Below are 26389 nucleotides of genomic sequence, written 5' to 3' on the forward strand. Positions count from 1 at the left end.
CCCTTCTATCCCCTTGTCTAAATCATTGATGATGATATTAAAGAGTATTGGGTCTAAGACAGAGCCTTGGGGACCCCACTACATACTTCCGTCCATATATACACAGTTTTATTAAGGACTACACTACACACTGAGTGTGATTTGTCAGCCAGTTATGAATTCATCTGGTAGTTATGCTGTCTAATCCACAATTTTTTAGTTTATCAAGTAGCAGTGTGGTTAACTTTATCTTACTGAAGTCCAAGTAAATTATATTCACAGCGTTCTGGTGCACTAATTTTTGTCACTTTGTTAAAGAATGCAATGAGATTATGTATCACAAGAATTTCATATTAAATATAGTCTCTACATCCTGAAAAATCTGGGATTTCTTCATTAGCTTTGTGGCCTCTTTTATGCCACACTTTATTATTGGACTTTCATGATAGGGAGGAATTATGGGATGTATAAATCAATGCATTTGCAATGTATCAAATTCAGAAGATTGGTATACACCAGTACCCCATTTTTATGAGATCATTCAAAGGTCAGAAGAAAACCTGTGAGCAAGAGTCAAGAATGGATCCAATAGTCCTTGCCTGACTCAAATTAATTAATTCTGTTAACTCATTCTGTTAAATCCAGTTTTGTTTGTGAACTCTTTCCACTTTGAAAAGAGAAAATATTAATCTTGAGCCATATTTTTCTGTGACCAAAGTTTGTTAAGGAGGGTCAAGTAACATATCATAATTAATTGTATGTCTTAAATGAGGGATAGCATTCAAGCCTCTGGCAGATATCAAATAACAATTTGCATCTAAACAATTTGGCAGTAATCCAAGAGCAGACTTTTCATATAATCTCAACAATAAAAAACTTTTCTGTTCATGCATATCACATGCGTAGTATTAAATAACATGTTATTAAAACAACAATGACATGATCTAGTTCTGCAAACTTATAGGGTCTTCTGCTATTGTTATATAAAGAAACACACATAGGAACAAAACTTACAAAAATATTTTCTATAGGCCAGCTGATTCAATTAAGAATACCAGGGATTATTTTGCTTGCCTAGTCAGAATATCTCATTTTATAAGACATTCTCCTTCGTCATTTGTTTCATGCAGTTTGTACCACTCAATTACCACTGTGTTTTTCTTTTTCAGACAATGTGTACAGAGAATGTTTTTCAAATGGGACTTGGGCAGCCCGTGTGAATTATTCCCAGTGCCAAGAGATCCTCCATGAGGAGGTAAGGACTATTGTATACCCTGTTTCCCTGAAAACATAACCTACCCTGAAAGTAAGTCCTAGCTTGATTTTTACATGTGTACCCAATATAAACCCTCCCCTCAAAATTAAGATCCCGCCCACTCCAGAGTGCATGGGTAAAAAAATTAAGCTAGAGTGGGGATGTATGGGTGGAGCTGCCCTACTATTACCTTTGGACAGTTGTAGCCAGGCCTTGCACACCCCGATACCTGCCTTGCCGACCCATTTCTTCTGCAGCCGGCAAGGCTGGCAAGGCTTTCCTGAAGACCTCTGTAGCTGATAACAACGCTCCAGATCAATCCAGAGCTCTGTTATCAGCTGTAGAGGCCTTCAGGAAAGCCTTGCCGGCTGCAGAAGTTGTCCCTGAAGGTCTCTGACAGCGAAAAGGAGGCCAGGTACAACGTACACAAGTGAGGTTAGTCAGTGGATGACTTCCCCACTGACCTGGTGCGTTTTTTGGTGGCAAAAAAATATAAAATGGGGTCTTATTTTGGGGAAAACATGGTAGTAACCAGCTAATGGTGCTGTAATGTACTATAGAGCGGTATATAGGTAGTCTTTACAACAATAATTGAGCCCAAAATTACTGCTGCTAAGTGAGACAGTTGTTAAGGGAGTCTTGGCCCATTTTATGACCTTTCTTGCCATAGTTGCTAAATGAATCCCTGCAGTTGTTAAATTAGCAACATAGTTGTTAAGTGAATCTGGCTTCCTCATTGACTTTGCTCATCAGAAAGTCACAAAGAACTTGGGGCACTGCAGCCATCATTAAAGTATCTGAATTTTGATCATGTGACCATGAAGATGCCACAATGGTCATGTGTGAAAAACAGTCATAAGTCACTTTTTTCAGTGCTGTTGTAACTTCAAATGGTCACTAAACAGACTATTGTAAGTCAAGGATTACCTGTATAAATCTAAGTGCTATTGCTATTGCTGTCTATGGAGATTCTCAGTCATCCAGGTCACGGTTGACCCATGGGTGCTTTTTTCAAGAAGCAACAGGACTTTCTAGTTTTCTTTGAAGACGTTTCACTTCTCATCCAAGAAGCTTCTTTAGCTCTGAAGCATATTGCTATTGCTGTTAATATGAAGCAAATGGCCCAGATCTACCGTGTTTCTCATATAATAAGGCCGGGTCTTATTTTTTTTTGAGCCCCGAAAAAATGGCTAGGCCGTCTTTTCAGGGGTGACTTAATTCCCCCCTTGCATCTTCGGGCAGGCGGCAACGGCTTGGATGTTGACCTCGGCATTGGTGGGGCACTTTGTATCGGGGTCAACGCAGGCAGCACCATATCCGGTGTGCAACAAAAGTACTTCCTAACGGCAAGCCCCCCACCATTCCCCCATTTCGCATGTTTTAATATAGGCCTTAATTTGGGGGAGGGGCTTAATTTCAGTTCATGCCTATAAAACATGCTGGGACTTCCTATTGGGGGAGGCCGTATTGTTGGAGAAACAGGGTACACTATTCTTTTATTAATAAAAATATGGACAGTAGATCTATGCATATTTCAAAAATTACTTGGAAACATTTCTTTACACCTCATGTCAGCACAGCATCTTGCTGTTTATTAATCACATTTGGTGAGCTTGTAAAAAAATATTGCTGATGTAATGAATCAGATCATTAACTGAGGCCTTTAAAGCCACTTTTCAAGTAAACACATTGTTTTTTAATTTCATATGGAAGTCTGAAAAAGACAGGCTATGAACAGTTGAGATTTTTGGGCTTTTTCAAGGTCCAAAGCATTTCATCTCAATCATTTTTGGAGTGTACAGAGATCTTAGCAATGAACAGATTGGAATAATTCATGGTTTCTGTTTATTTAATTAAACAAAAGAAAAAGGAAAACCTAAAAAAAGGGTAAAACAACAAAAAATGTGTATTTGTGTATGTGCTTGAATACATCTCAAATGTAAATGCAGACACAATTTTACATTAAAGGTTCAATCAAGGATGCACTTGTTCTGTTTAATTAAACATAGAAGGCAGTATTAGATATTGATATGGGTACAAATGGGAGATGCAGTGGCTAGAATGCTAGTCTGGGAGCAGAGAGATATCTTTTCAACTACATCTTATGGTTCTAAGAATTTGTGTTTTTAAATAAAAATGTAATGGGATTTGCAGAACTCTTTTCATGTGGAATGGAAATAATTTGAGATTTTAAATATTGAGTGTAAAAGTCTGGGGTCACCAATGTATGGGCTTATAAGCAATGCTTACAGACATTTCCATCTCAAACTGGGTTAGGGCTAGGGTTATTTAAAAGAAATAATTTTAAATAATAAGTATTCTGCAAAGTGAAAAACTTGTCTCCAATATTTTCCTTATTTCCAAAAATGCTTCTGAGCACCACATGCTCCATAATGTTTCCTAAGGCATAATAATGGTAGATAGCTAAAGCCTAGTGTTGTTTGAAAGTGTGCCCACTTATTTAATATAAAAATAAAGGTATGGACAGATAGTTGGGAACATCCTGACAGCAGAATATCTAGGATACGGCAGGTATCATTTGGGTAACTTAGTATTTTGTAAAAGATTATAGCCATATGGCAACCACCTGAGAAGCTTTTCAAGGAGAGGTTGGGCAGCCATGGGATTTTAAAATGCAGCCTTTTCTGCACTTAAGTTGGCCTTTGATGGTTTGTCAGTCACTAGAACAAGAGCTAGTGGTGAGTGCAAACATTTCCTGGCTTTACAGTTTCTACATGAGGGCAGGAGGTGAAGGAAGTATGCAAGGCCTTTTTGTTGTGCGGCCATTATCTGGAAAATCCCAGAAGGCTGTTAGTTAATTAGAATTTAACCAAGGTTCCTGGAAACATGATATATCCACTGTAGCAATTAAATTTAGCTGTCCTTGGGGGTTTGGACAGAAATCACAGGAGAGGAGGACTAAGTAATTAAATTAGCCAACTGCCCTGTTGTGAGACTGGCATCCACTGTGTGAATTAGCAATTAATGTGGAGAAAAATAGCTGGCCCTTTCAAAAAAAAAAAAGACTTTAGCATCTTAGACAGAAGACTGCTGCAAATAATTCTGTCCCCCAGAATTACACACACACACACACACACCTTTCCCCCCCCATTTTTGGAGATCTATTAGGCCACCTTTTAGAAGGCGGGAACACCACCATGCAGCAATCTGCATTTCTAAATGATTGTTGGGCACTTTCTTCTTGTCTGTGGCTCCTCTTCTATAACTTCCCAATATATCTTTCAGCAAAACGTTGTTCTCATTCATTGGTATAATTGCACATAGTTAATCTTAAAGCTTCTGCTAATCAATTTCACTAGAGCTTGGGAAATGATCCAGGAAAAACATCCTTCTTTCCAGAATGCATAGTTAAGCTATAGAATTAATTGCCATTGAATGAGTTAGCAAACAGATAATGCTTAGAGGGCAGTTGCTAATGCTGCTCCTGAGAAAAGATTGCTGTAAAATGATTTGTACCATCAGTGGGGTAGCCGAGTCATTACACTGTTGATCTGAGCTCTTGGCAAGCAATCAGTGTTGGGGGTCAGAGAAAGCTCAATAAAAATCTGATTCTTTGGCCTTGATCTATCTTTTCTACTCTATTCCCACTGATACTAACTTCTTTACTACTTGTTCTTGGGGGTTCCAGTTTTAGATCTGGCTCATTTTCTTTGGATCTGAACTAGGGACCCAGCAATTTTGAAGTAAAGATTGGTGACCATGTATTCATCACCATGTTCTAGAATCACCATTTTCTAGAATCATATTCTTGTCTTATTTCTCACCTATCCTCTTGATCTCACAAACTCCTCTTGTGTCTTTCCTGTTGTAGAAGAGAAGCAAACTGCATTATCACATTGCTGTTGTGATTAACTACCTTGGGCACTGCATTTCTTTGGGGGCGTTGCTGGCAGCTTTTGTCCTCTTCATGCGACTTCGGTGAGTATGCACAAAAGTATGGGATCATCAGATGAAAAGATTCTCCTTTGAAACCTGACAGCTGGAATGCATGTATTTTTGGTGTCTTGGCTACACTGTGCCTACACTGTGTGGTTTCTTTTCTCCTGCAGGAGTATACGATGCTTACGAAATATTATCCACTGGAACCTGATCACTGCTTTCATCTTGAGGAATGCCACATGGTTTGTGGTACAACTCACCATGAATCCAGAAGTTCATGAAAGCAATGTGGTAGGTTTAAGCTGAGTTTGGCACAAAATTAATTTAAGGTACAATTTGGGAAACTGAACCATTTTTTTTGAGGTCTTGACTACTTAGACTGTTGTGAAAATAAAATCTTAAAAAGATCATAAAACTTTACTGGAAAGCACTATGGAATTTAAAGATACTACCGATAGTGATTAGCTTGGTGGCAAAGGACAGATTTCTTATGCTAAAAACTCTAGTTTGAGTCCTTGGCATTAGCTGAGAAAAATCTCTGGAGACACAGAAGCAATGCAGTATAGCTAGCCCACCAATTTAGTAATAAGGCCTATGGTCCACATGGAGCCCTCAGATGTGTGGAATCAACAGTTATGGTTCCTTTCTTTCTGTTTTGCATGTGAGCAGGGTCTTAATCAGGTTAAACTGTTGCCTTAACCCAGTGGTGGGATTCAAATAATTTAACAACCGATTCTCTGCCCTAATGATTTCTTCCAACAACTAGTTCACCAAAATGCTCAGAAAGTTAATAACCGGTTCTCCCGAAGTGGTGTGAACTTGCTAAATCCCACCACTGCCTTAACCTTGCAGGAGCTCAGAATAAACATTCTACCCTTTAGGATCATGATCTCCCCACCGAAAATCTGGTTCTGTCTGTGCCTATGTTTTGAAGTCTGGGCATGACATTCTTCAGAAAGCCTGGTAGAGCCAATGCACAAATGGCTTAATTCCTTACAGGCTGGCTGCCTATTTTTATTTTTAAAGGCACAATTAGATGGATTACAGTGTGACAACATTTTGAATTGAATTTTTGGTTGAATCAGGCATCTCTGTACCAGTGATGGGATTCAATTTTTTTTACTGGTTCTGTGGGCGTGGCTTGGTGGGTGTGGCAGGGGAATGTAAAATCTCCAGTCAGAGGTGGGATTTGCCAGTTCTCCGAACTACTCAAAATTTCCGCTATTGGTTCTCCAGAACTGGTCAGAACCTGCTGAATAAGACCTCTGCTCTGTACCAGGGTAAAGAACATATATGGCTTTCCCAAATTTGATAGGCTGTTCTTCCCTGTGTATATGATCATTGGCTTAACTGATGGACTTTGATGGAAGATAAAGTCCAATAATAAATGGAGGATTACATGTCCTCTACTCCTGTTCTGTATGTTTCAGTAAGGAATCTGAGGATCATATATCAACCGAAAATAACAGCCCAATCTTTTGCTGTAGATACCAGTGTCTAATAGAGTCAAAAAAGCTAATAGTTGTGGAAGCAAACACACAAACAAAGGGGAAGGACTTCAGTTGCACTACCACAACAGTCTTGTTGACATTTTTTTCTGCAAACAATGCTGGCTGTCAAACTCATAATACTGTTTGCACTGCACAAAAACTAGGGAACATGTTTTTTTTTATAAATTTCAAAACATGCTTTTGGTAGGAATCTACCAAAGGTGGTATTCAGCAGATTCTGACCAGGGGTGGGATTCTACCAGTTCGCACCTATTCACTAGAACCGGTTAACATTCTAAGCAGTTTGGAGAACCGGTTGTTAGAATAAATTACTGGCCTAATCCTGTAAGGAAGGCAGGAAGGAAGCATTCTGGTGTTGCTTACAGAAACTGCCTCTCCATGAACCCTTATTACATTCTTGGCAGGACTAGACTTTCTGTCTCAGGAACATTTCTGGAGTTTTTCCCCCTCCTTTGCTGGTACTTTGCTTGTGTGGAGTGACCATTTAAAGTTACAATGGCACTGAAAAAAGTGACTTATGACCATTTTTCACACTTACAACTGTTGCAGCATTCCCACAGTCATGAGCCACGCCATGCCCACCAAGCCATGCTGACAGAACTGGTAATAAAAATTTTTGAATCCCATCACTGGAATCTACCTAATTTTTTCCTGCAAATGACTGAGAAATATATGAAGATTCTTTCCTATTTTTAGACCCACTTAATTTTCCTGCCTTTTGCCTTCTAAGATAAGCCAACACTTTATTTTAGATGTTAGTGTTATTTTCCCCATGCTTAAAACCTCATAATTTGAAATGTGACCTGTCTTCATTCTTGGGCTGTAATTTTTGCTCTTTCTTATGTTGCATTGCACTCCTTTTAAATGATTGGCTCATTCATCTGACGTTGCTGTTTCCTAGACCAGCAGTCACCAACCAGTGGGCTCCGGCCCACTGGTGGGCCGTGAGAAAATTTTGGTGGGCCGCAGAGAAATCTCACCCCCAGAGCACCCCCTCCAAAGCAATTAATCCAGGCTGCGCAGAAACACAAGGCTGCGTCGCCCGCATGGCCCGTGGGAACCCTCCCCGCCCACTCACTCCTTACCCGGTAAACTTGCCTGCTAAATTTCTATTTTTCCTTTTTCCGACCATCATCTGTTCTGCTGTGCCAGGAGATTTAGATTAGCTAGGAAGCAGGAAATGGTTGGATTTCTTGCTTTCTAGCTAGTCTTTAGATCTTCCGCTCTGCTTTTAAGTACAGCCAAACCTCCCTTAGGACTGAAGGCTTGCTTGCAAACAATTCAGTGCAGACTCACGGCAAGCAAATTTGAGAGACTGAGCTAGCTGATGGCAGATAGATAGATCACTGAATGATTCTGTGAGCAACTCAATCTGCCTGCTTTGCCTGATTTTGGGTAAAAGTTGCTCTTTTTTTAATAAAAAAAATCAATATTTACATGCATGGTGTCTTGTGAGTTAATTTTGTGAGTTTGCTTGCTAGCAAATTTTATGTGACAGACTGAGCTAGCCAATGGCAGATAGATTTCTGAATGAATCTGTGATTCTGTGAGGAACTCAATCTGCCTGCCTGCTTTGCCTGATTTTGGGTAAAAGTTGCTCTTTTTTTATAAAAAATTCAATATTTATATAAATATTTATAATATTTACATACAAGCCATGCCCAGCCAGTCATGTGATCACTAAGCCACACCCACAAATTAGGCCACGCCCACAGAACCAGTTAGTGGTCCCTGGGATCTAAAATTATTAGTTTGGTGGTCCCTGAGGTCCAAAAGGTTGGCGACCCCTGTCCTAGACATGACATTTCACTCAGCAATTTCTGTGGGTTACAGTAATCTTGTTACAAAACAAATTTTTAGGAAAATTGCACAATTTAAACTGTAAAAAAGCAACTCCAGCACATTTAAATTCCAGGCATATTACTGAATGTAAGCAGAATGATTGGCACAGAATAAATATAAATCTGTCAAACTTTTATAGAGAAAAATAGAATAATAATAAAAATAAAACTAGAATAATAAGTTGTAAGAAATGTTTTCCAAACTATTTAGTTAAATTCTTGCTAGTCTGGAGCATTAAGAAAGAACTATAGTTAGAAACAAAGTAGATAGCGCTTTTTATGTCCAACATACATTTTCTTAATTTAGTGCATTTAGATAAGATTTCCTACAATGCTTACCTATGGTGATGAGAGTGACAGTTCAGCACAAGGAGGACATTCAATGAATTTCAAATGTTGGCAGGGTATAGGAAACTGCGTAACAACTTGATTATGGATAGACTTTGCTTAGATTGTGTTAAGATACAGTGACTGGATTGGTTGTTCCATGGGCATCCACGGCTACTGGTGACCTTGATCTTTTACCACACCTTAAGCATAATAATTCCTCGATTCTTTACCACATCTTAATGGTTTTTAATCAGCTGCCTATCCCAAAGCTTCCTGGAGCTCTCATTAATTCTGGTTGTCCTTCACTCTGTAGCCGTGGTGCCGTCTTGTCACAGCTGCTTACAACTATTTCCATGTCACTAACTTCTTCTGGATGTTTGGTGAAGGATGCTATCTACACACTGCTATTGTTCTCACCTATTCAACAGACAAGCTGCGGAAGTGGATGTTCATCTGCCTTGGCTGGTGTGAGTGGCAAGGAGAAGGGTGGGAAAGGGTTGGTGCATCTAAGTAAGTTTGTTGGGTGATAGGAGGCCTCTCCTGAAAAGAATTCCCTCAATGTATCCAATTGGCACAGATAGGAAGAGAACTCAACCCATCTAGTGATATCTGGTAGACAAAGAAATATACAGGGGCATCACTATATTATTTTTTAATTTAATCACACCCGAACTAGCATAAAAGTTGGATATCAGGAGGAGGGGAGGATAAAAATTCTGGAGGAAGATGTTATAATCTTTATCACTCTAAGTTTAGGCAAAGAGATGCCCCAAGATTTTTCATGGCCTGAAGTGAAGAGCAATTCTTCTGAAACAGTTTGCAGTTGCCTCTTAATATTCATCATCCACTATATCCAAGAGTTGCTTCTGTTTGCCTACTAGAACTTTACACACACTCTATAACCTTTCATCTTTATTACTATACAAATTCTGGATCCAATTTTGCCACTACAAAAATTCAGAAACAATCTATCATGTTACTTTTACTGCTGATACTGAGAAATTAAAGGAGATCCTGTGGTTGAATCATGATAAGATATTGATATCCATATAGTCTTGATCCCACTATCCCGCAGACCCTGGGGTGATATGTGAATGTTCTAGACTGCATAATGGGATCCTGTGTTTCCTGGGTACAATTGTTTTATTGCTGTGGGTTTTGTTTCTATTTGGATGCTTTTAATACTTTTCTAACCATTTGGAGTGGCAAGTTGACATCTTTATAAATTGAACAAATAAATAAACCAATAAATAAATTATAAGTCCCTATTGAAATGAAGTACAGCAGCTTTTTAAATGTTCAAATAACTGCGTTTCTGCTTTGGTATTAGAAACAAAATATGAGAGTAAACTCAGAATCATACATTTATCTTTTTGGTCGCCCAGAGTCAACACTGACTTGATGGCACATAATCAATTTGCACAGATTCATTGTATTCAGAAAACCCAGAAAACTGCCCCAGAACATCTAGATCAGTCCTATCATTTGGCAAAGTCTTGGAGAAGCCCTTTTTCATGCCATGAAAAGGAAACAATTTACTGCTCAGATGGGGGAGATATGCCACCGTAGGTGTTATAATAATTATACTGGCTTTTGGCCCAAATTCATCTTGTGTTGGATTGAGTTTTCATATGCTGCTTCAGCCTTGAGAGAAAAATGTCCTGGTTCAGAAAATAGAAAGGTTTCTGGTTGTTTGTGTGGATGAAGCTAGATCCCTTCATGTTGAACCTGTTATTAGATCTTGTGTTGATGGCACCACTAAATCTACTTGTTCTATTCACAGGCATCCCTTTCCCCATCATTGTTGCCTGGGCCCTTGGAAAACTCTACTACGACAACGAGAAGTAAGTCAATCCCACATCCACTTTTCTGCTACTATGGTAATGACTTCTAAATCAAGCTTGTGTTACCATACAGTGGGTGGGTGCCCTGCTGGCACCCAAAAAGCATGAATCATTTTGCAATCAAGAATGGTCTGAAATTATTTCAGGTTAGGTAGGAGGGGAAAATAGCCCCACTTACAGGCCTCCTCTTGTTCATAGTGGTTACCTCTTTTCTCTCACCTCTTTCTCAATAGCATGAATCTGACCAAAGCAATTTATCTATGCAAAATGTAGATTTTTCCATTTTCAGATTGCCTGCAAATCAGAAGTTGCCTTGGATTGCAATATCCAAGTAGAACTCTAGTTAATGAGGGTAGAGACTGTTTATAAATATATTAGATGTATACGCTATCTTTGCCCCAAGAGATGAAGGTAGCTTAGCCTTACATGGAGATCTCCCATCATTTCTTCCACATAGGAACAACCCTGTGAAGTAGGCTGAGCTGGCAGCAAGTGACATACTGCAATTTGCCTAGTGAGTTTTCATTCATAAGAATGGGTTTGAACTTGATTGCCCTGGTTTCCAGTGCAATGTACTAATGGTTATACCCACCAGCTTCTGTTAAAAGAATTTAATTTACAGTTAATCAGTTAAAAATGCAATAAAATTTTACAGCATACAAAATAAAGCAACAAACAGAACATTAAAACAATGCAAAGTAAATGCAGCATCAAAAACATTTAAGGAATTCCTTTTTCAAGTTGTGTAGAAAGAGGCATTTCCACAGTGTGATTATTATGTTCAGATGTTGCAGGGAATATAATCTCTACTTGAAAAAAATATCTTGCTCTATTGAAGTTATTTCATAGGTCTTTCTAATTGCTACATTGAAGAAGTAGAATATGAAAAGTATTGATGTTTTTGAACTCTGATGTTGAAGAAGACTTTTGAGAATACCATGGACAGCCAAGAAAATAAATAAATGGATAGTGAAATCAACCCAGGTTCTCACTCAAGTCATGATTTAGGCTCAATTTACTATACATTTGGACATATTATGCAAATATCTATAGTAGCTGTCATGGAAGAGTTGAAGATAAAGGTGAACAAACTAATTTACAGAGACAATAGGTGTATCAATGGAAGACCTGAAGGAATATGTTAGGGACAGTTTATCCCGTAGAAAAACTCTTGATGTAGTTGCTATGAGTTGATATTGATTTGATAGCACACAATAAATCAAGTTGCTACATCTCACCCCAATCCATTTTGCAGATTTGTTGTGTAAATAAAGAATTATACAACATATATTAACTCACTAATATTTTCTCCACTTCCTTCAGCTTTCTGATACATAACACAGCTGAAACTCTGCCTGCTTTGTTCCTCTGTGGAACAAATACTTGATACAAATAAGTATCTAGTATATTCTAGTACTCTTTAGTATTTTGCCTTTTTTAAGATGGTAGTAGAGGAGAAATAGCAACATCTAGGGCATAAGTCTTGTGGTGGAGTAGGAAATCGGCTCTTTAGGACTGCAGCTGTTATCATCTTCAACCTGCATTGCTGATGGTAAGGGACTATAGAAATTGCAGTTCAGATTTTCCAAAAATACAATTTCTTTCCTCTGGGGTTGCTCATGTGCTTTGGTTCCTTACCATTCCAAATTCAGGAAAATAATCTCATAAGTCTTTGTTTACTGTAATAAAGCAAGATTTGTTTGTTCCATTAGAACAAATAAGCTTGAGACACTGTATTGTATTTTCCCTGAAGGGCAACAATGGTACAGGCAAGGAAGAGTCAATCTTTTCTTCACCTCAAATATCATGGTGTAAATCTAACTTCTGTTCTCCTTCACTGTTAATTATGCACTCTGCTGCTGCTTTTTAAAAACCTATAAGGATCTAAGCCTGGAGCTTCAATATCCCAGTCTAATTCAGCCTTTATTATTAGGGCTTGCACAGTTGGTCAAGTTTCAAGGTGCTGTGAGGTTCTTTGTGACTGTGGCTAGCAAAAGTGGAATGGTTAATGAAAACTGAAAAAATCTTGAAAAAAAAAGTATATCATTCAATCACAGACTAGAATTCAGTCAAAAAGAGACTAACAGACCAGACAAACCAAGTACCTCTAATGAAACTCAAAAGACACCATTCATTTAAACACCATTCTAATTTAACAAGAGCAGATAAGGTGTTTTTCCTGTACCTTTGGCCCTCCATTCCCAAGGATTTGATAATGGCAGACTTAGCAGCCTCCTGGCAAGCCTTCCATCATAATTAATCAAGCAGACAAACAGGATTGATTTCAGGCTGCCACCTTTTACCTTAATTGCCAGTCCTGATTTTCATTTCCATGCTAAGTCCTAACTGAGGTCATGGCTGAAACCAGGTTACAGTCTTGTAGTCAGCTACAAGCTGTTTAAAAAGCATTCCTCATTTGGGATAAAAGGTATGCAACTTTCTCTGCAAAGACACAGCAAATGCAAACATAGGCACTTTGAAGCATTGGCTAGCAAACTTCATCTGTGTGAGTGCTTGAGAAACTGCAGGAATACAGGACCTGATACTTAAGAATTGGAGGCCACAAGAAAAGGTGAGTTAATATTGCCCCACCTCCTCCATAATATAGTCCAAAGAAAAAACACACTGGCAGCTAAAAGCATTTTAACCCATATTTGATGATGTGATTTGACATCTACTGGATTTATTGGAAGTTTTGCATATCAAAATAGGATGAATAGTTCCATTAACATTTTAAGTAAGAATAACTTACCCCTAGTGAAAGTAAAACTGCACAGTGCAGAATATTATACATTGAAAAAGGCAATTATATTTTCATAAATACCAGGGGACACGTCTCCTGATGCTACTGGGTCCAGACCAAACAAACATCTTTATTTAGCAGAAAGTCTCTTGGTCCCATAAAATATTTTTAGAAAATAGAAGTGATACAAAAGGTTTTTGGGACCTTCAAAAGAAACAATGACCTGGGGAATGAAAGAGCTGTTTGGAAGCTACTTCTCTTGTTTACTTTCTGGTAGATGAGTGCTTTTTGACTGGCTACATCTCATCTACCAGAAGGTAAACCAGAAATTGATCTCTACCTGATCACTTGGTCTCAGCATTCCAAATGTCTTTATTGGCTAATGATATACTTTATTCTCAGCAGATATTATTTTTCTTGCTGTGTACTTTACAATATGTACTGTATTTTACCACAATACAGGATTTTTTTCCTGTGATTTCAAAGAGATTTAGTGAAGGAGAATTTTCCAGGCTTGAAAAGTTCAGCAGTTGGAAGTGCTTAGCTTTTAATAAAATGATTAAAGAAATCTTTTTTTCACACATAAGAATTCTGGACTATTGTAATTATTCATAAGCCAGTGTCTACTGACAAACATAAAATATAAGGTAGATTTTACTCTTCTTAATTTATATTTTTATTTGAGTTTGTTTCAGTTTCACCTTGTTAATAAATAACTCAAAGCAGTGAATAGATCGTATCTTTAATTTTTCTAAAAAAATTGAAGATTAAATATTGTTTTGTTACAAAAGTAAAGTTATTAAAAAGAATATTCTAGACTATAATGGATTTCGCTCCTAGAGCAAATTATGGCTTTTGAGTAGACTGTCAGTAGACTATGAATTAATCAAAAAATATTTTTCTTTGCCTTGCTTCTCTGGAGAGGGGCTAATTGTTGAACGTCAAAAGGCACCCAGCATCCAAACAGTGAGACTTTTTTTAATGTACTATTGGGCAGATTGTAAGTGTTATTATTTCATGTCGCTGAAACAAAATATGTATTTGAGTCTTGAACTCTAGCTCTGCTTCAGCTATATTTAAAGTCAATGTTTTTAAAACTTGGCAACTTTCAGATGTGTGGACTTCAGTTCCCAGAACTGCCCACCTGAATTCTGAAAATTGAAGTCACCATATCTTAAAAGTGCCAAGTTTGAAAAACATTGATTCATCTGTTTGTGTTTTAATTTACAGGTGCTGGTTTGGAAAGCGTGCAGGAGTTTACACTGACTACATCTATCAAGGTCCAATGATACTGGTGCTGCTGGTAAGAGTGGAAGTCCGCTCTTGTACAATGCCAAGATTTTCCAGGGTGACTAGAGGCAAAAGAGAAGAGCATTTCCAGTACAGTAATTATGAATGAAAAAAGAGATCTGGCAAGATCTGTTAATTATTAGTAGCAGAAAAATGTGCAAACTAATGTGTCTCTCTTGTTCAGCTCTGAAAAGATAGAACCCTGTTCTGCTCTGCCTCTGGTCCTCCTGAATGTAACTCTTTACACTTTCATACTGGAAAAATAATATTTTGACTTGCTTTGCATCAGGGAGTTATTCTCAAGTTGTTTTTCTTCCTTCCTTTTTCACTCTCATGACATTACAAAAAGACCTAATTTTATTAGTGTCAGTAGGTTGGGCAAGAAACAAAGTGAGCATTAAAAAATTCTTTGCAAGACACTTCTCCACTAAGAATACAAAACTATTTTTTCAGTTATGTAAAAAAAGAGAACTGAAGAAGTCCAAGGATTTCTTTCCTTGTGGGTAATCATTTCCACAAGACAAGGGTTACAGGAATAGAGAGATCTTTCCTCCAAAGCAATGTCACATTTTGCTATCTTAAAGTAACAACAAAAGAATGATACATCTCTTGAATTAGTTTTCTTATATTCCCTTCTTTCTTCCCACACCTCCTCTTTCCACTCCATTTTGTCCTGCTGCTGTACTTCCCTGCCAATTTCTCTCATCCTATCACCACTGTATGAATTGAACGCAGCATACTTCACACACATTCCCTATTCCCAGCAAGCCTGCTAATAATGTTCTTTGATGAAGATAATAGCCACTGCCTTATTAACCAAACCATGTCTCTGTTGCAACCTTGGTCAATGCAGAGTCCTGGGGAGAAAGTGGGAAGTGATTGTATTGTTAGAGGCTGATGCCAGGCATACAGAGATATTGCAGTTGTTTCTGTTCTCTGTGAACTGTGGTCATTATGTTTCCGAATCTGAGTATTAAATTATACTTGAATTGACAGAGGCAGTAGGACACAAGATCCTCAATTAGAGATTACAGCAATCGATCTCCGGAAAGTCTTTCGGTCCAAAGTTGTTTCAATTACATTCTTCCAAAGATACTTTCCTCAAATAAAAGCTTCTCAAATAGGGGCCTATACCTTCCATAATCCCCAATGGTTTGGTGTTATGTATAAAGCAGAAATATGGTTTGAAACACACTAAACAATTCGGAATATATTGCTGGGTGCCTTAGGCACTGATCTTCTGCTTCCTATGTAATATAAGACAGGACACGAGATTGAATGCTGATTTAATACTTTCTCATGGGAAGAAAGGGAATAGGGGATTTCAATTCTCCATTCAGCTTTTATACATGGTGCTGACCCAGAATTTAGCACTAAATATGACCCGGGTATTTGATCCTGCTTCCTGCACTTTAAATGCCTAGGGTTGTTTTTTTTGTAGAGAAGAATGCTATTTGTTTTGTGGACAGTGATAATACTGTCAGACTGCCAGCACAATTCTAAAACATTGCTAATCTTTCTGTCCCCGTCCCTACTGTCAGTAGTGAAAGATTTAGACCAGGGGTGTCAAACTCAATTTCATTGAGGGCCACATCAGGGTTGTGTTTGACCTTGGGGCCTGGGGAACGTGCCCTGGATGAGCATGGCCAGGGTGGCCATGATCAGCTTGACATCACTCTTTTCTAATCCAGGTGTCAGCAGCAAGTCAAAACAGATCTCTAAAGTAATCACATTAGTTAATATAACACTCTGTAAGAAAAACAGATAGATAACATCTTTTCCAGTCCAGATGTCAACAACAATATCCCCAAGAAACAATATATTTTAACACTAATCAAATCAGCCAACTTTATATTCCTTATTTTTACATAAAATCATCTTGCTCTTTAATCCATTTGAATGATCATTTTCCCTTGTCTCTAATTTCTTCAAAATTCTAAAAGCCTTTTTGTAAATTCAGCAGGAACAATTACTCTCTTGACCATTTTTTGCAATAAAAATATTTTTATTTTCTTCTTAATTTTTAGAGCCTCATCCATTTTTTAATATATCCAGTGATAAATTCCTCTTCATATTGTTCTCCATAATCATGTGAGATAATTGTTTTCCTTCCACTCCACCTTCTGGGATACTCATAAAAACACAATCTAACTAAAAATGTTGATTCAAGGTCCAGTTGCCATTCCTCAACCATTTTTTCTGAATGCTGCTATAAGTTGATTATGCTATTATATTGCCAACACTGAAAATATTTAGGCATTTATTCTTTAAAATTAATTTCAAACTCTTAATATTCAAAATAAAATATTCCAATATTCTCTGACACCTTAATCTATTTACAACTTTTTGTAGCCCAAAACCTGTCTTGCTGTTTGCTGCTTATATTGAATTCTTAAAGCTTAAAAATATACACTTAATTTTTTCTTATATAAGGATTGTAGGCACATCCAATAAACTTTTTGTTCTATGGGCAAGCTGATACTAATAAAAACAATCAGTTCAGCTTTTGTTCTATTGCATACTCATAAATGCACAACAAAGAAAAACAACAATGATGATGTGCTGAAGACTCCAGCAAGGTATGGCACTTAAAAGAAAGAAATATATGAATGTTATTGCATAATATTGAATTAATATATTGCCGATTGGTCTGAGATCCCCACATTCCATCTCCATATGGGTTTGTTCCATATGGAGATGATTAATTATTTTAAAAAACCCTCCACTTCCACTCTGTTCTATACTGGTTCCTTCCTTAGCTATCTTAGCTTTTTAAAATGTTAATATTTATCATTTTAATGTGATTTTTTTTTATTTAATGGTAAGCTGCCTAGGATCATTGATGAAGAGAGAGCAGATATGTAATAAAATAAATGAATAAAAATCAATATAAAACTAGAAAGTGAATAATAGCCGATGCAATAGACAATAGTACTTTATCTGATGTTAGCGCAAACACCAATCCAACAATATGACCAGGGAATGGAGGCAATGTTGAATTTACAGAGTTTGTTTTACAGATAATCAGAGTTGGAAGGGACCTTGTAGGTCATCTAGTCCAACCCCCTGCCTAAGCGGGAGACCCTACCCCATTTCTGACAAATGGCAGTTCAATCTCTTCTTGAAAGTCTCAAGTGATGGCGCTCCCACAACTTCCGAGGGCAAGCTGTTCCATTGGTTGATTGTTCTCACTGTCAGAAAGTTTCTCCTCATTTCCAGGTTAAATCTCTCCTTGTTCAGTTTCCATCCATTATTCCTTGTCTGGCCTATAGGAGTTTTAGAAAATAGCTTGACCCCCCTCCTCCCTGTGGCAGCCCCTCAAATATTGGAAGACCGCTATCATGTCTCCCCTGGTCCTTCTCTTTACTAGACTAGCCAAGCCCCGTTTCTGCAACCGTTCATTGTATGTTTTAGCCTCCAGTCCCCTAATCACCCTGGTTCCTCTTCTCTGTACTTTTTCTAGAGTCTCAACATCTTTTTTATAATGTGGTGAACAAAACTGGATGCAGTACTCTAGGTGTGGTCTTACTAAGGCTTTATAGAGTGCTATTGATACTTCCCTTGATCTTGATTGTATCCCTCTGTTAATACAACTTAGGATTGCATTAGCTTTTTGGCGGCTGCTGCACACTGCTTGCTCATATTTAGCTGGTTGTCCACTAAGACTCCAAGATCCCTCTCACAGTTACTGCTATTGAGCCTGGTTTCACCCAGTCTATATGTGTACTTTTGGTTTTTCTTGCCTAAGTGTAGGAGTTTACTTTTCTCTATATTGAATTTCATTTTATTAGATATGGCCCAGTGTTCTAGTCTGTCAAGATCCATCTGGATCTTGAGCCTATCTTCTTGGGTGTTAGCTATTCCTGCCAGCTTAGTATCATCTGCAAATTTGGTAAGTTCCCCTTCTATTCCCTCATCTAAATCGTTAATGAAGATATTGAACAGTACTGGGCCTAAGACGGAATTAAACAGAGATGTCTTGTTTTCTATTGATTAGTAACAGAAGATAAAAACCACAAACTGAATTTTCTAATCTATTCTAATGGAAACATTTCCAAGGAAAGAAAAGTACATTTGATAAATTCTTGACAAATAAAATCCATCTCCTTTAAATAGTTAAGAAAATAAATAGTTGAGAAAATAGCTCCCCCCAGTGGCAGAGAATGAAGTACACTGAAAAATTAAAATTAAAAAGTGCATTTCGCTATTATATTGGAAACTTTAAAACAATGTATAAAATGTATTTTCAAGACATGCTGTGCATATTCTCTGAGAGTTGGAAACTAGACTGAATTTCTTAAATCTATATATAAATATATCATTATAGCAGGATGGAACCATGAATAACTAAGCAAATGGGAATGGCTCAAGTGAAGATCCCATAGGACATTTAGTATACACTATGCGAAGGCAAATACTTATTGGTTTGCATGCAGATTGATATGGAGCCATTTCAGCTTGAATATGTGTGTATGTCTTTTGATGGGTATCAGATGTTCAGAAAGTCCATGGTTTAAATAAGGACTCAATCATTAACTTGTTATTTGACTGTTCCTGAACTTTACACTGAGATGTACCTGAGTCCATTATATGAGGCTAATAAGTAATGTAACCTGATGAAATGGTTGCACTGCGATGACAAAATTTCTCTAAGCTTTTCTAAGTCTTCCCATTTTCAGACCATCTTCTATAAATAACATGCTGCTATTTTGAAAAATGGAGATTTTGAGACTGTCTATTTTTTTTTTAGCATTTTGTACCTGATGGGGTTATTCCTAAGTGACTTGCTGGGGAAAAATGCAAGGATTAATAAGCAATAAGGATGTTAACAAGTACAAGTAACAACAAGATAATGATGTTTCGATACTATTCCAACTCTTCTACGCTCTATAATGGATTCAGTTAGGGAATAACTTTAATTTATGCTACACACAACTTGGTATAAAATGCTCCCTGCCCAGTTATTTTATCAGTTTCAAATTGATTTCTGTTTCTGTTCCAGATCAATTTTATTTTTTTATTCAATATTGTCAGAATCCTGATGACCAAGCTTCGGGCTTCGACCACCTCAGAGACCATACAGTACAGGTATTTAGCTTAGATGGGAATGAGCAGTGTAAGAGGGAAAAGTAGAGAGAGGGTTATAAGAAGGCCTGTCCTAAAAACAAGACCAAGCAGCTTCAAGAGGAAGATGCAGGAAAGTCAGCAGAGTAACTGCGAGGCAACAGTGTAGTTGGGAGAAAACATACCAAACCAACACCCTTACTAATCTATTGGTCTCAGAGAGGACAGAGAATAATGTCTCATTACCAGCACTGAAGTAGGATTCAGTACTAGGCCAATTCAAGTTTTATTGGGTGGAAGCCAAGTCATGTCCTTTTCCTCATGAAGAAAAGGGTGTCTGGCACGGAAAACAGATTGTAAGGTTGAATATTGATATACAGTATACTGTACAGTATATGGGAAAATGTCTGGTAAAATGTAATGTTCTTGTGTAGAATATTCCTTGTCAACAACAGGTCAGAAGAAGTTGCAATTATTCTTTGGCCTGATGCCCTAATTTTCTATTTGCAAGAAAGCCGTGCATACATATTGCACATCTGGATTTATCAACTTATCCGCACTTGTTCTGCTACCTAAGGTTCAGCATAATAACTCACTGGTGCAGCAGTGAGATACTAGCTGGATATTTGATTTTCTAATTGATAGGCCCCAGTTTGTGTAAGTTGGAAGAAAAGTTTCCAATTCCATCTCAAATAAGGGTTCCCCACAGGGGTGTGGCTTGAGTCCATTACTGTTCACCTTAATGACCCATGACTGCCAAGTCTACAAGGAATCATATTGTGAAGTATGTGTATGACACGGCAGTGATGAGGCTTATCTGGGATGACAATGAAGACTCTTATATGGAGGAGGTGAAAGCTTTCGTGGACGGGTGCAATAAAAATAACTTGGTTTTGAAAAGGAGATCATTGTTGATTTTAGAAAGAGCTGGCATAATCATACTCCACTTTGTAGCAAGGCTGCAGCTGTGGAGGTGATTAGTAGTATTAAGTATCTGGGTGTGCAGATAACTAAGGACCTGACTTGGTCTTTTGTAAGTTATCTTTAGGGAAGTGTACAAACTAGTGTTTGCATTTTTTACCTGGGATGAAGAGGCAAACATCTTTCTCTTTCTGTCCTGGCCCTTTTGCAGAGGCACGATTGAAAGTGTTTTAACAAACTGCATCACTGTTTGATTTGGTGGCAGCAGTGCCTCAGATAGAAAGTTCATACAGAGAGTGGTAAGGACAATTGAGAAAATTATAAGAAGCTCACTTCCCATTAATCAGGATACTGCTTATAAGCGCTATGTGCTTAGACCTCAAAGCATTGTCAGAGACCCCACACACCCACTTCGTGGTCTGTTTCTGTTGTTCCCCTCTGGGAGGTTTCGGAGTATCTATAGGACTACTAAATTCTGTAACATGCCATCCTTCTTGTAAACTCACAGGGTTCTTTTATTTCCCACCATATATACATTTGAACTAGACTGTAATGTTTCTCTGTGTCATAATATGTGTATATATGTGGGTATATACATAAAGATTATCTTTTGAGAACTGAATGCAACAAAATTTCATTTTAATGTATGCTGATTAGTGTACATTTAAAGTGACAATAAAGATTTCTACTCTAAAGATTATAGTCAGGATGGTAACATGTATTCTCTTCCTTCAGGAAAGCGGTGAAGGCCACCCTTGTGCTCCTTCCATTATTAGGAATAACCTACATGCTTTTCTTTGTTAACCCTGGGGAAGATGAAATATCCAGAATAGTCTTCATTTACTTCAACTCCCTTTTGGAGTCCTTCCAGGTAGGCAGAACCTCACAAAAATCAGAGCTGAAGTGAATTGGGAGGATGGAAAGATGCCATTCATATAAATCTGATTTTTCAGAGATATTATATATAAGGTATATGGACATCTTATCTTAAAGGTATTTTATGTATTTATTTAACATGTTGCTCTTCCACCATTCCCACTTATGTACTCTGTTCTTATCAATAAGCTGCAGGAGCAGTGTTTTTCACACACTTTCCTCCTGCTTCAAGAATATGGGGAACACACATCAATATAATTGAAGGAGGACCACTTACTAAAAGGTTGACAGACCCAAAAGGCTAAAAATGTTTGAATTTGTATTTAATTTAAATGTAACTACATTTAAAAAATGCAAATAGTTGAAAAACTCTCCAAGAATTGAATGATATTCTTTATGACATTTAAATTTCAATTCAATGAAATTTTCAATGGCGAGAACCCACTTTGCAGATTGTGTTCAAGGCACTGCAGGCCTTAGATTGTGTATTTTTGTTACTAAGAATCCCATTCTTTGAGTTAAATACAGTCCATTTTCTTGTACAATGCTGGGAGGAATATGTTGTATCTCTAATCAAAATCTTCTGATAAATGTAAAAAATTCAGAGATTGCCAATGTGCAAGCAAGGAGAATCCAGCAGTAGAAAGTCCACTACCCTACTAGATAATAGGCAGAAGACAAGTCATGTTGTAGAGCAGATTTACAGATTAGAAACATGAATGCTAGTATGTGTCTGTTGAAAGACACTGAACCTGCTTCGTAGAAAGCTTGGGAGGGTGGGAATCAATTTGTTTCTCTTCTCTAAACAGTAATTGATTCCATCATCTTTTCCCTTCTCCATCCAGGGCTTTTTTGTCTCTGTTTTCTACTGTTTCCTGAACAGTGAGGTGAGTTGGGGTTGGAAATGAAGGAAAGAGGAGATTAGTTATTACCTTTCTTTGGGAGAATCGAGAGCTACTATTACAGGTTTTTAAAAAAACCCTCAGAATATAGCAAAGGGAATATGAAGAAATTAAGTTTTTAAAGTTTCAAATGTTGGTTTAATTTTTGAAATTGAAATTCAAGTATCTTTTAGTATTTAAATGTTCTTTTTGAGGAACACCTTGAAGACAATGATCTCTGAGGAGATGCTTGGTATAAATATGATAAATTTAATATCTTTATTAAAGGTATATCTAATACTTTTAAACAATTTTAGACAATTGTGAGGGGAAGATATAAATGAAAACTTTTTTTAAACATTGAGAAGAATTTTAAGATGAGAAGACTTCTTGGGATTTTCCTTTCCAAATATTTTGTTTCCAGCTTTTAAGGAGAATTGATGTAATGTCTAGAGTAGTCTTTCTCAATCTTGTGTTATGTAGGAATTCCCAACGAGAATGGTAAATGGGCATGCTAAATTAGAATGCTAGCCTTTCTACAGGTAGTCCTTGACTTATGACCACATTTGGATCTTAAATCTCTGTTCGCTAAGTGAGATAATTAAGTGAGTTTAAGTGCCCCCTTTAACAACTCTTCTTGCAACAATTGTTAAGTGAATTTACTGCGTGTCAAAAGGTGATCACATAACTCCAGGATATATCAGCGAACCAGGATATAAATGCGAACCAGTTTTCTGGCATCCAAATTTTGATCACATGATTATGGAGATGCTGCAACAATTGTGTGAAAAACAGCCATAAATCACATTTTTTCAGTGTTAACTTTGAACAGTCACCAAGTTTATGAATCTTAAGTCAAGGATTACTTCCTATATATTCCTAAAATATGTACAAAACATGGGTTTGAGAAAAATTGGCTTAAAGAGAATCAAGACAAACTGCATGCTGGTAGTTTTATGTCTGAACAAGGAACACTCATTCCTGAAGAATATCTGTGTCCAAATTAAAGGGCAAGAACTTTTTCCTCTTCTTGTATCTTGTCTCCTTAATGTAGTTATCTAGAAATCAATTTCTGCCACTGCTTGTGATATAGCAAATCTTTTTATTTTTTTCAAATTGGACCCTACTTCTATCATCATTTTTCATCAGCTGGAAAATATTGCTCTGGTATTTATCTACTTTATCCCAAAGGACCCACTTGTTATATAAACAACTTTAGGTGAATTAATGAGTAAACTTACCATTGCTGCAGAGTATCCTCAGGAATGTGATTACTGGGACTGAAATTTTCTCTGGAAGATTTTTGTTTTTCCTTTCGTCCGCCAACATTAATTAAACAAAATTTCTGTAGTTATTTGCATGAGTATCCTGAGAAAATAAGATTTTTTTCACATGTGGACATTCATACATTTTTCTTCGATAAACCTTTGATAAACACACTCATTACAGATTATAGACCGTGGTTTTGCATTTAGAACAGTGAGGATTCACAATACACCCTTTAATATTTTTGTACAAAGCAGATTGTGATCTAAAAACCCTGGCCTTCAGGGGTTTTCCCGTAAAATAAATTTCATCATCTTCAATCAATGTGATCATATATTGGGTTGAAATTCTTCCAAAAATCATGAGATCACCCAAGGCTACTGTAATACATCTAGAAGGGCCTTAGTCTTCATTGAATCTAGGTGTCCTTTCAAAGGAGAAATTGGGAAGTAATGTTTACTTTTTGTGATTTTTTTTTTAGGTCCGTTCTGCAGTACGAAAGAGGTGGCACCGATGGCAGGACAAACACTCCATCCGTGCCCGAGTAGCAAGGGCCATGTCCATTCCTACATCCCCAACTCGTGTCAGTTTCCACAGCATCAAGCAATCAACTGCTCTCTGAGAGCCAAAGTTTAGGGAGAAAATTTTTACTGCCTTTCTTATGTTACAGTTTAGGAAAGGCCAAGGGATTTTGTCCGCATTTTGCAGACATTTTATAGTAGAGGAACTGTTTGCATTGGAAGGGAATCTTTGTGAGATTGGAACTGCAAGTCGTGGCAAACCAACTGGTTATGAAACAAGGGGAACTCCACGGCCTATAACCACAACCACATTAAAAAAATGTTATGGCCTATTTTGTTTTATAATACACCTGAAGATTTTTGTTCTGTTTGCTTACTAGTTTGGAAGATGTTTATCTATCACAAGTGCTGCAGAAAGAAAGTTAGCAGATTATCCCTAGTTGGAATTAGTGAGCAATAAGCAAAACCAAATGCATCAAGATTAATCTTGGAATACTGTCTCACATAGTATACATAAAGGCTTTTTAAAAAAGGACTTATGAGTTCATTAAGATAATGTCCAATACAAGGCAAAGGCACACATCTCACATTCAGGACCATGTATCTGATTCTGTGGAATAAATAAAACTGCCGGACACTGCCGTTATGTAAACTCCCTTAGTAAATATCCTTAGGACATCTATTTGACTCCTATAGGAAGATTTAAGTGGTAAGAGAAAGTAGAGCTGTTCCCATGTTCTTCCTCATCTAAATCTGCTGCAGGTGATGCCAAAGATCTGAAACTTGATGGACGCTCATTCAAGATGATGACTAACCTACTTGTTCCATGATCCAGATAATATTACCTGATTTTCACCATAGACAGCCTATTTGAAGCCCAAAATGGAGTGGGAGAATAATGCATTCCTTTTGGTATCTCTTAATAAAGAATAGTACTATCCTTTATCCTTGCTTGTAATTTTATAAATTTATAGGATAATTTTCATTGTAAATACAGCTTTCTGCAGAATTTGGGTTAACATTGAGAAGTCTTCACTTGAATGTTTTATTTTCTGCGTCTTGAGCCACAATTCCCATAAAAATAGTTCCCACATCAACATTTTTGTTGGAATTTATAAACAAAAATCTAAGAATCTGCTTAAATATTAAGATCTATCTCTTTCTTGTAATTGGGAGTATTCTTTGTATGAATACTCCCATCAATGAAGTTCAGGCCCCGAGAGTAGTTGAGCCATTTGCTAATAGCTTTAGGTTAGAGAAGATCCTAGCAGAAGTGAACTACAAACAGGGAATTCCAAAAACATATATTTCTAGACAACCCAAGCTCCATTGGGTCATCATTTCAGAGATATTTCCTTACCTAAACAAGGGTAGGCAAAAAAGACAAGAGCTACTTCTGACTTCCTACTGACTTCTGCATTAAGTTTCATTATGGAAATCGGGCAGGAAGCATCAGAAATTGCCAAAATATCATTTTTCAACATCCCATGACCACAGCAATAACCCAGCAGTACTCAATCAAGCACAACTTCCCCAAATTTAATTCCCGCAGGACTCATGGGTCTCATATTTTGGACACTTTCTGTAAATTAACCTATTTGCGGTAAAAAAATGTTGCTCTTTGTTTTGATCAGTTAAAGGTTATGAGAACAAGAGTTTTAGTAACATAGAAATTCTGAAGGGGAACCAATTCTTGTTCCATATTATCTAATTCTTAAAATTAAAGTAGACTAGTATAAGTTTTAATTTACTAAGCCAAAGATTATTAAAGCAACATTTTTTTCTGATATGCCTAACGCAAAAAGAAAGGAAGGGAAAAGGCTCTGATGGTGGAGGTCCAAGCAAATGTCTACTTAATCACTGGTAGTGTAGAGATCAAAAGGTATGTAAATCTGAAAAAATTAAATTACCTATCACAGCTCTTCAAGTACTGTCCAGCTGAATATAAAAGCCCTTTTGGTAATATGTCTGATTCAATAGCCTTGCAACAGGTAAAACCTATCAAACATGCTCTAATATGTTTCAAAAAATATCCAGGGAAGACAATATTCACTGACAGTGATCTACTAGAGTGATTAAAAAATTACAGACCCAAAGAGTTATTAACAATTCCCTGCTTTCTATTTCTCTATCAATATCCAAATGATATTATCTCCCCAAGATTCTG

The 26389-nt window shown here is 37.2% G+C and overlaps 1 protein-coding gene across 1 annotated transcript in view; it reads left to right on the forward strand.

Annotated features, from left to right (window-relative positions):
* CRHR1 (corticotropin releasing hormone receptor 1) overlaps positions 1-25165 on the forward strand; it is a 97060-nt gene extending 71895 nt beyond the window's left edge. Inside the window, exons 4-13 of the mRNA XM_087945488.1 lie at positions 1149-1234; positions 5067-5173; positions 5305-5425; positions 9130-9283; positions 10600-10660; positions 14634-14706; positions 19696-19781; positions 21414-21549; positions 22400-22441; positions 24183-25165. Of these exons, the coding sequence (XP_087801614.1) occupies positions 1149-1234; positions 5067-5173; positions 5305-5425; positions 9130-9283; positions 10600-10660; positions 14634-14706; positions 19696-19781; positions 21414-21549; positions 22400-22441; positions 24183-24323 (1007 nt within the window). The 3' untranslated portion in view covers positions 24324-25165. The remainder of the gene's footprint in view (positions 1-1148; positions 1235-5066; positions 5174-5304; positions 5426-9129; positions 9284-10599; positions 10661-14633; positions 14707-19695; positions 19782-21413; positions 21550-22399; positions 22442-24182) is intronic.
* The last annotated feature ends 1224 nt before the right edge of the window (positions 25166-26389 follow it).

The sequence above is a fragment of the Notechis scutatus genome, chromosome Z, assembly GCF_049901735.1.
Source record: "Notechis scutatus isolate UNSWTSFEM ecotype Mainland chromosome Z, rNotScu1.2, whole genome shotgun sequence".
Taxonomy (NCBI): domain Eukaryota; kingdom Metazoa; phylum Chordata; class Lepidosauria; order Squamata; family Elapidae; genus Notechis; species Notechis scutatus.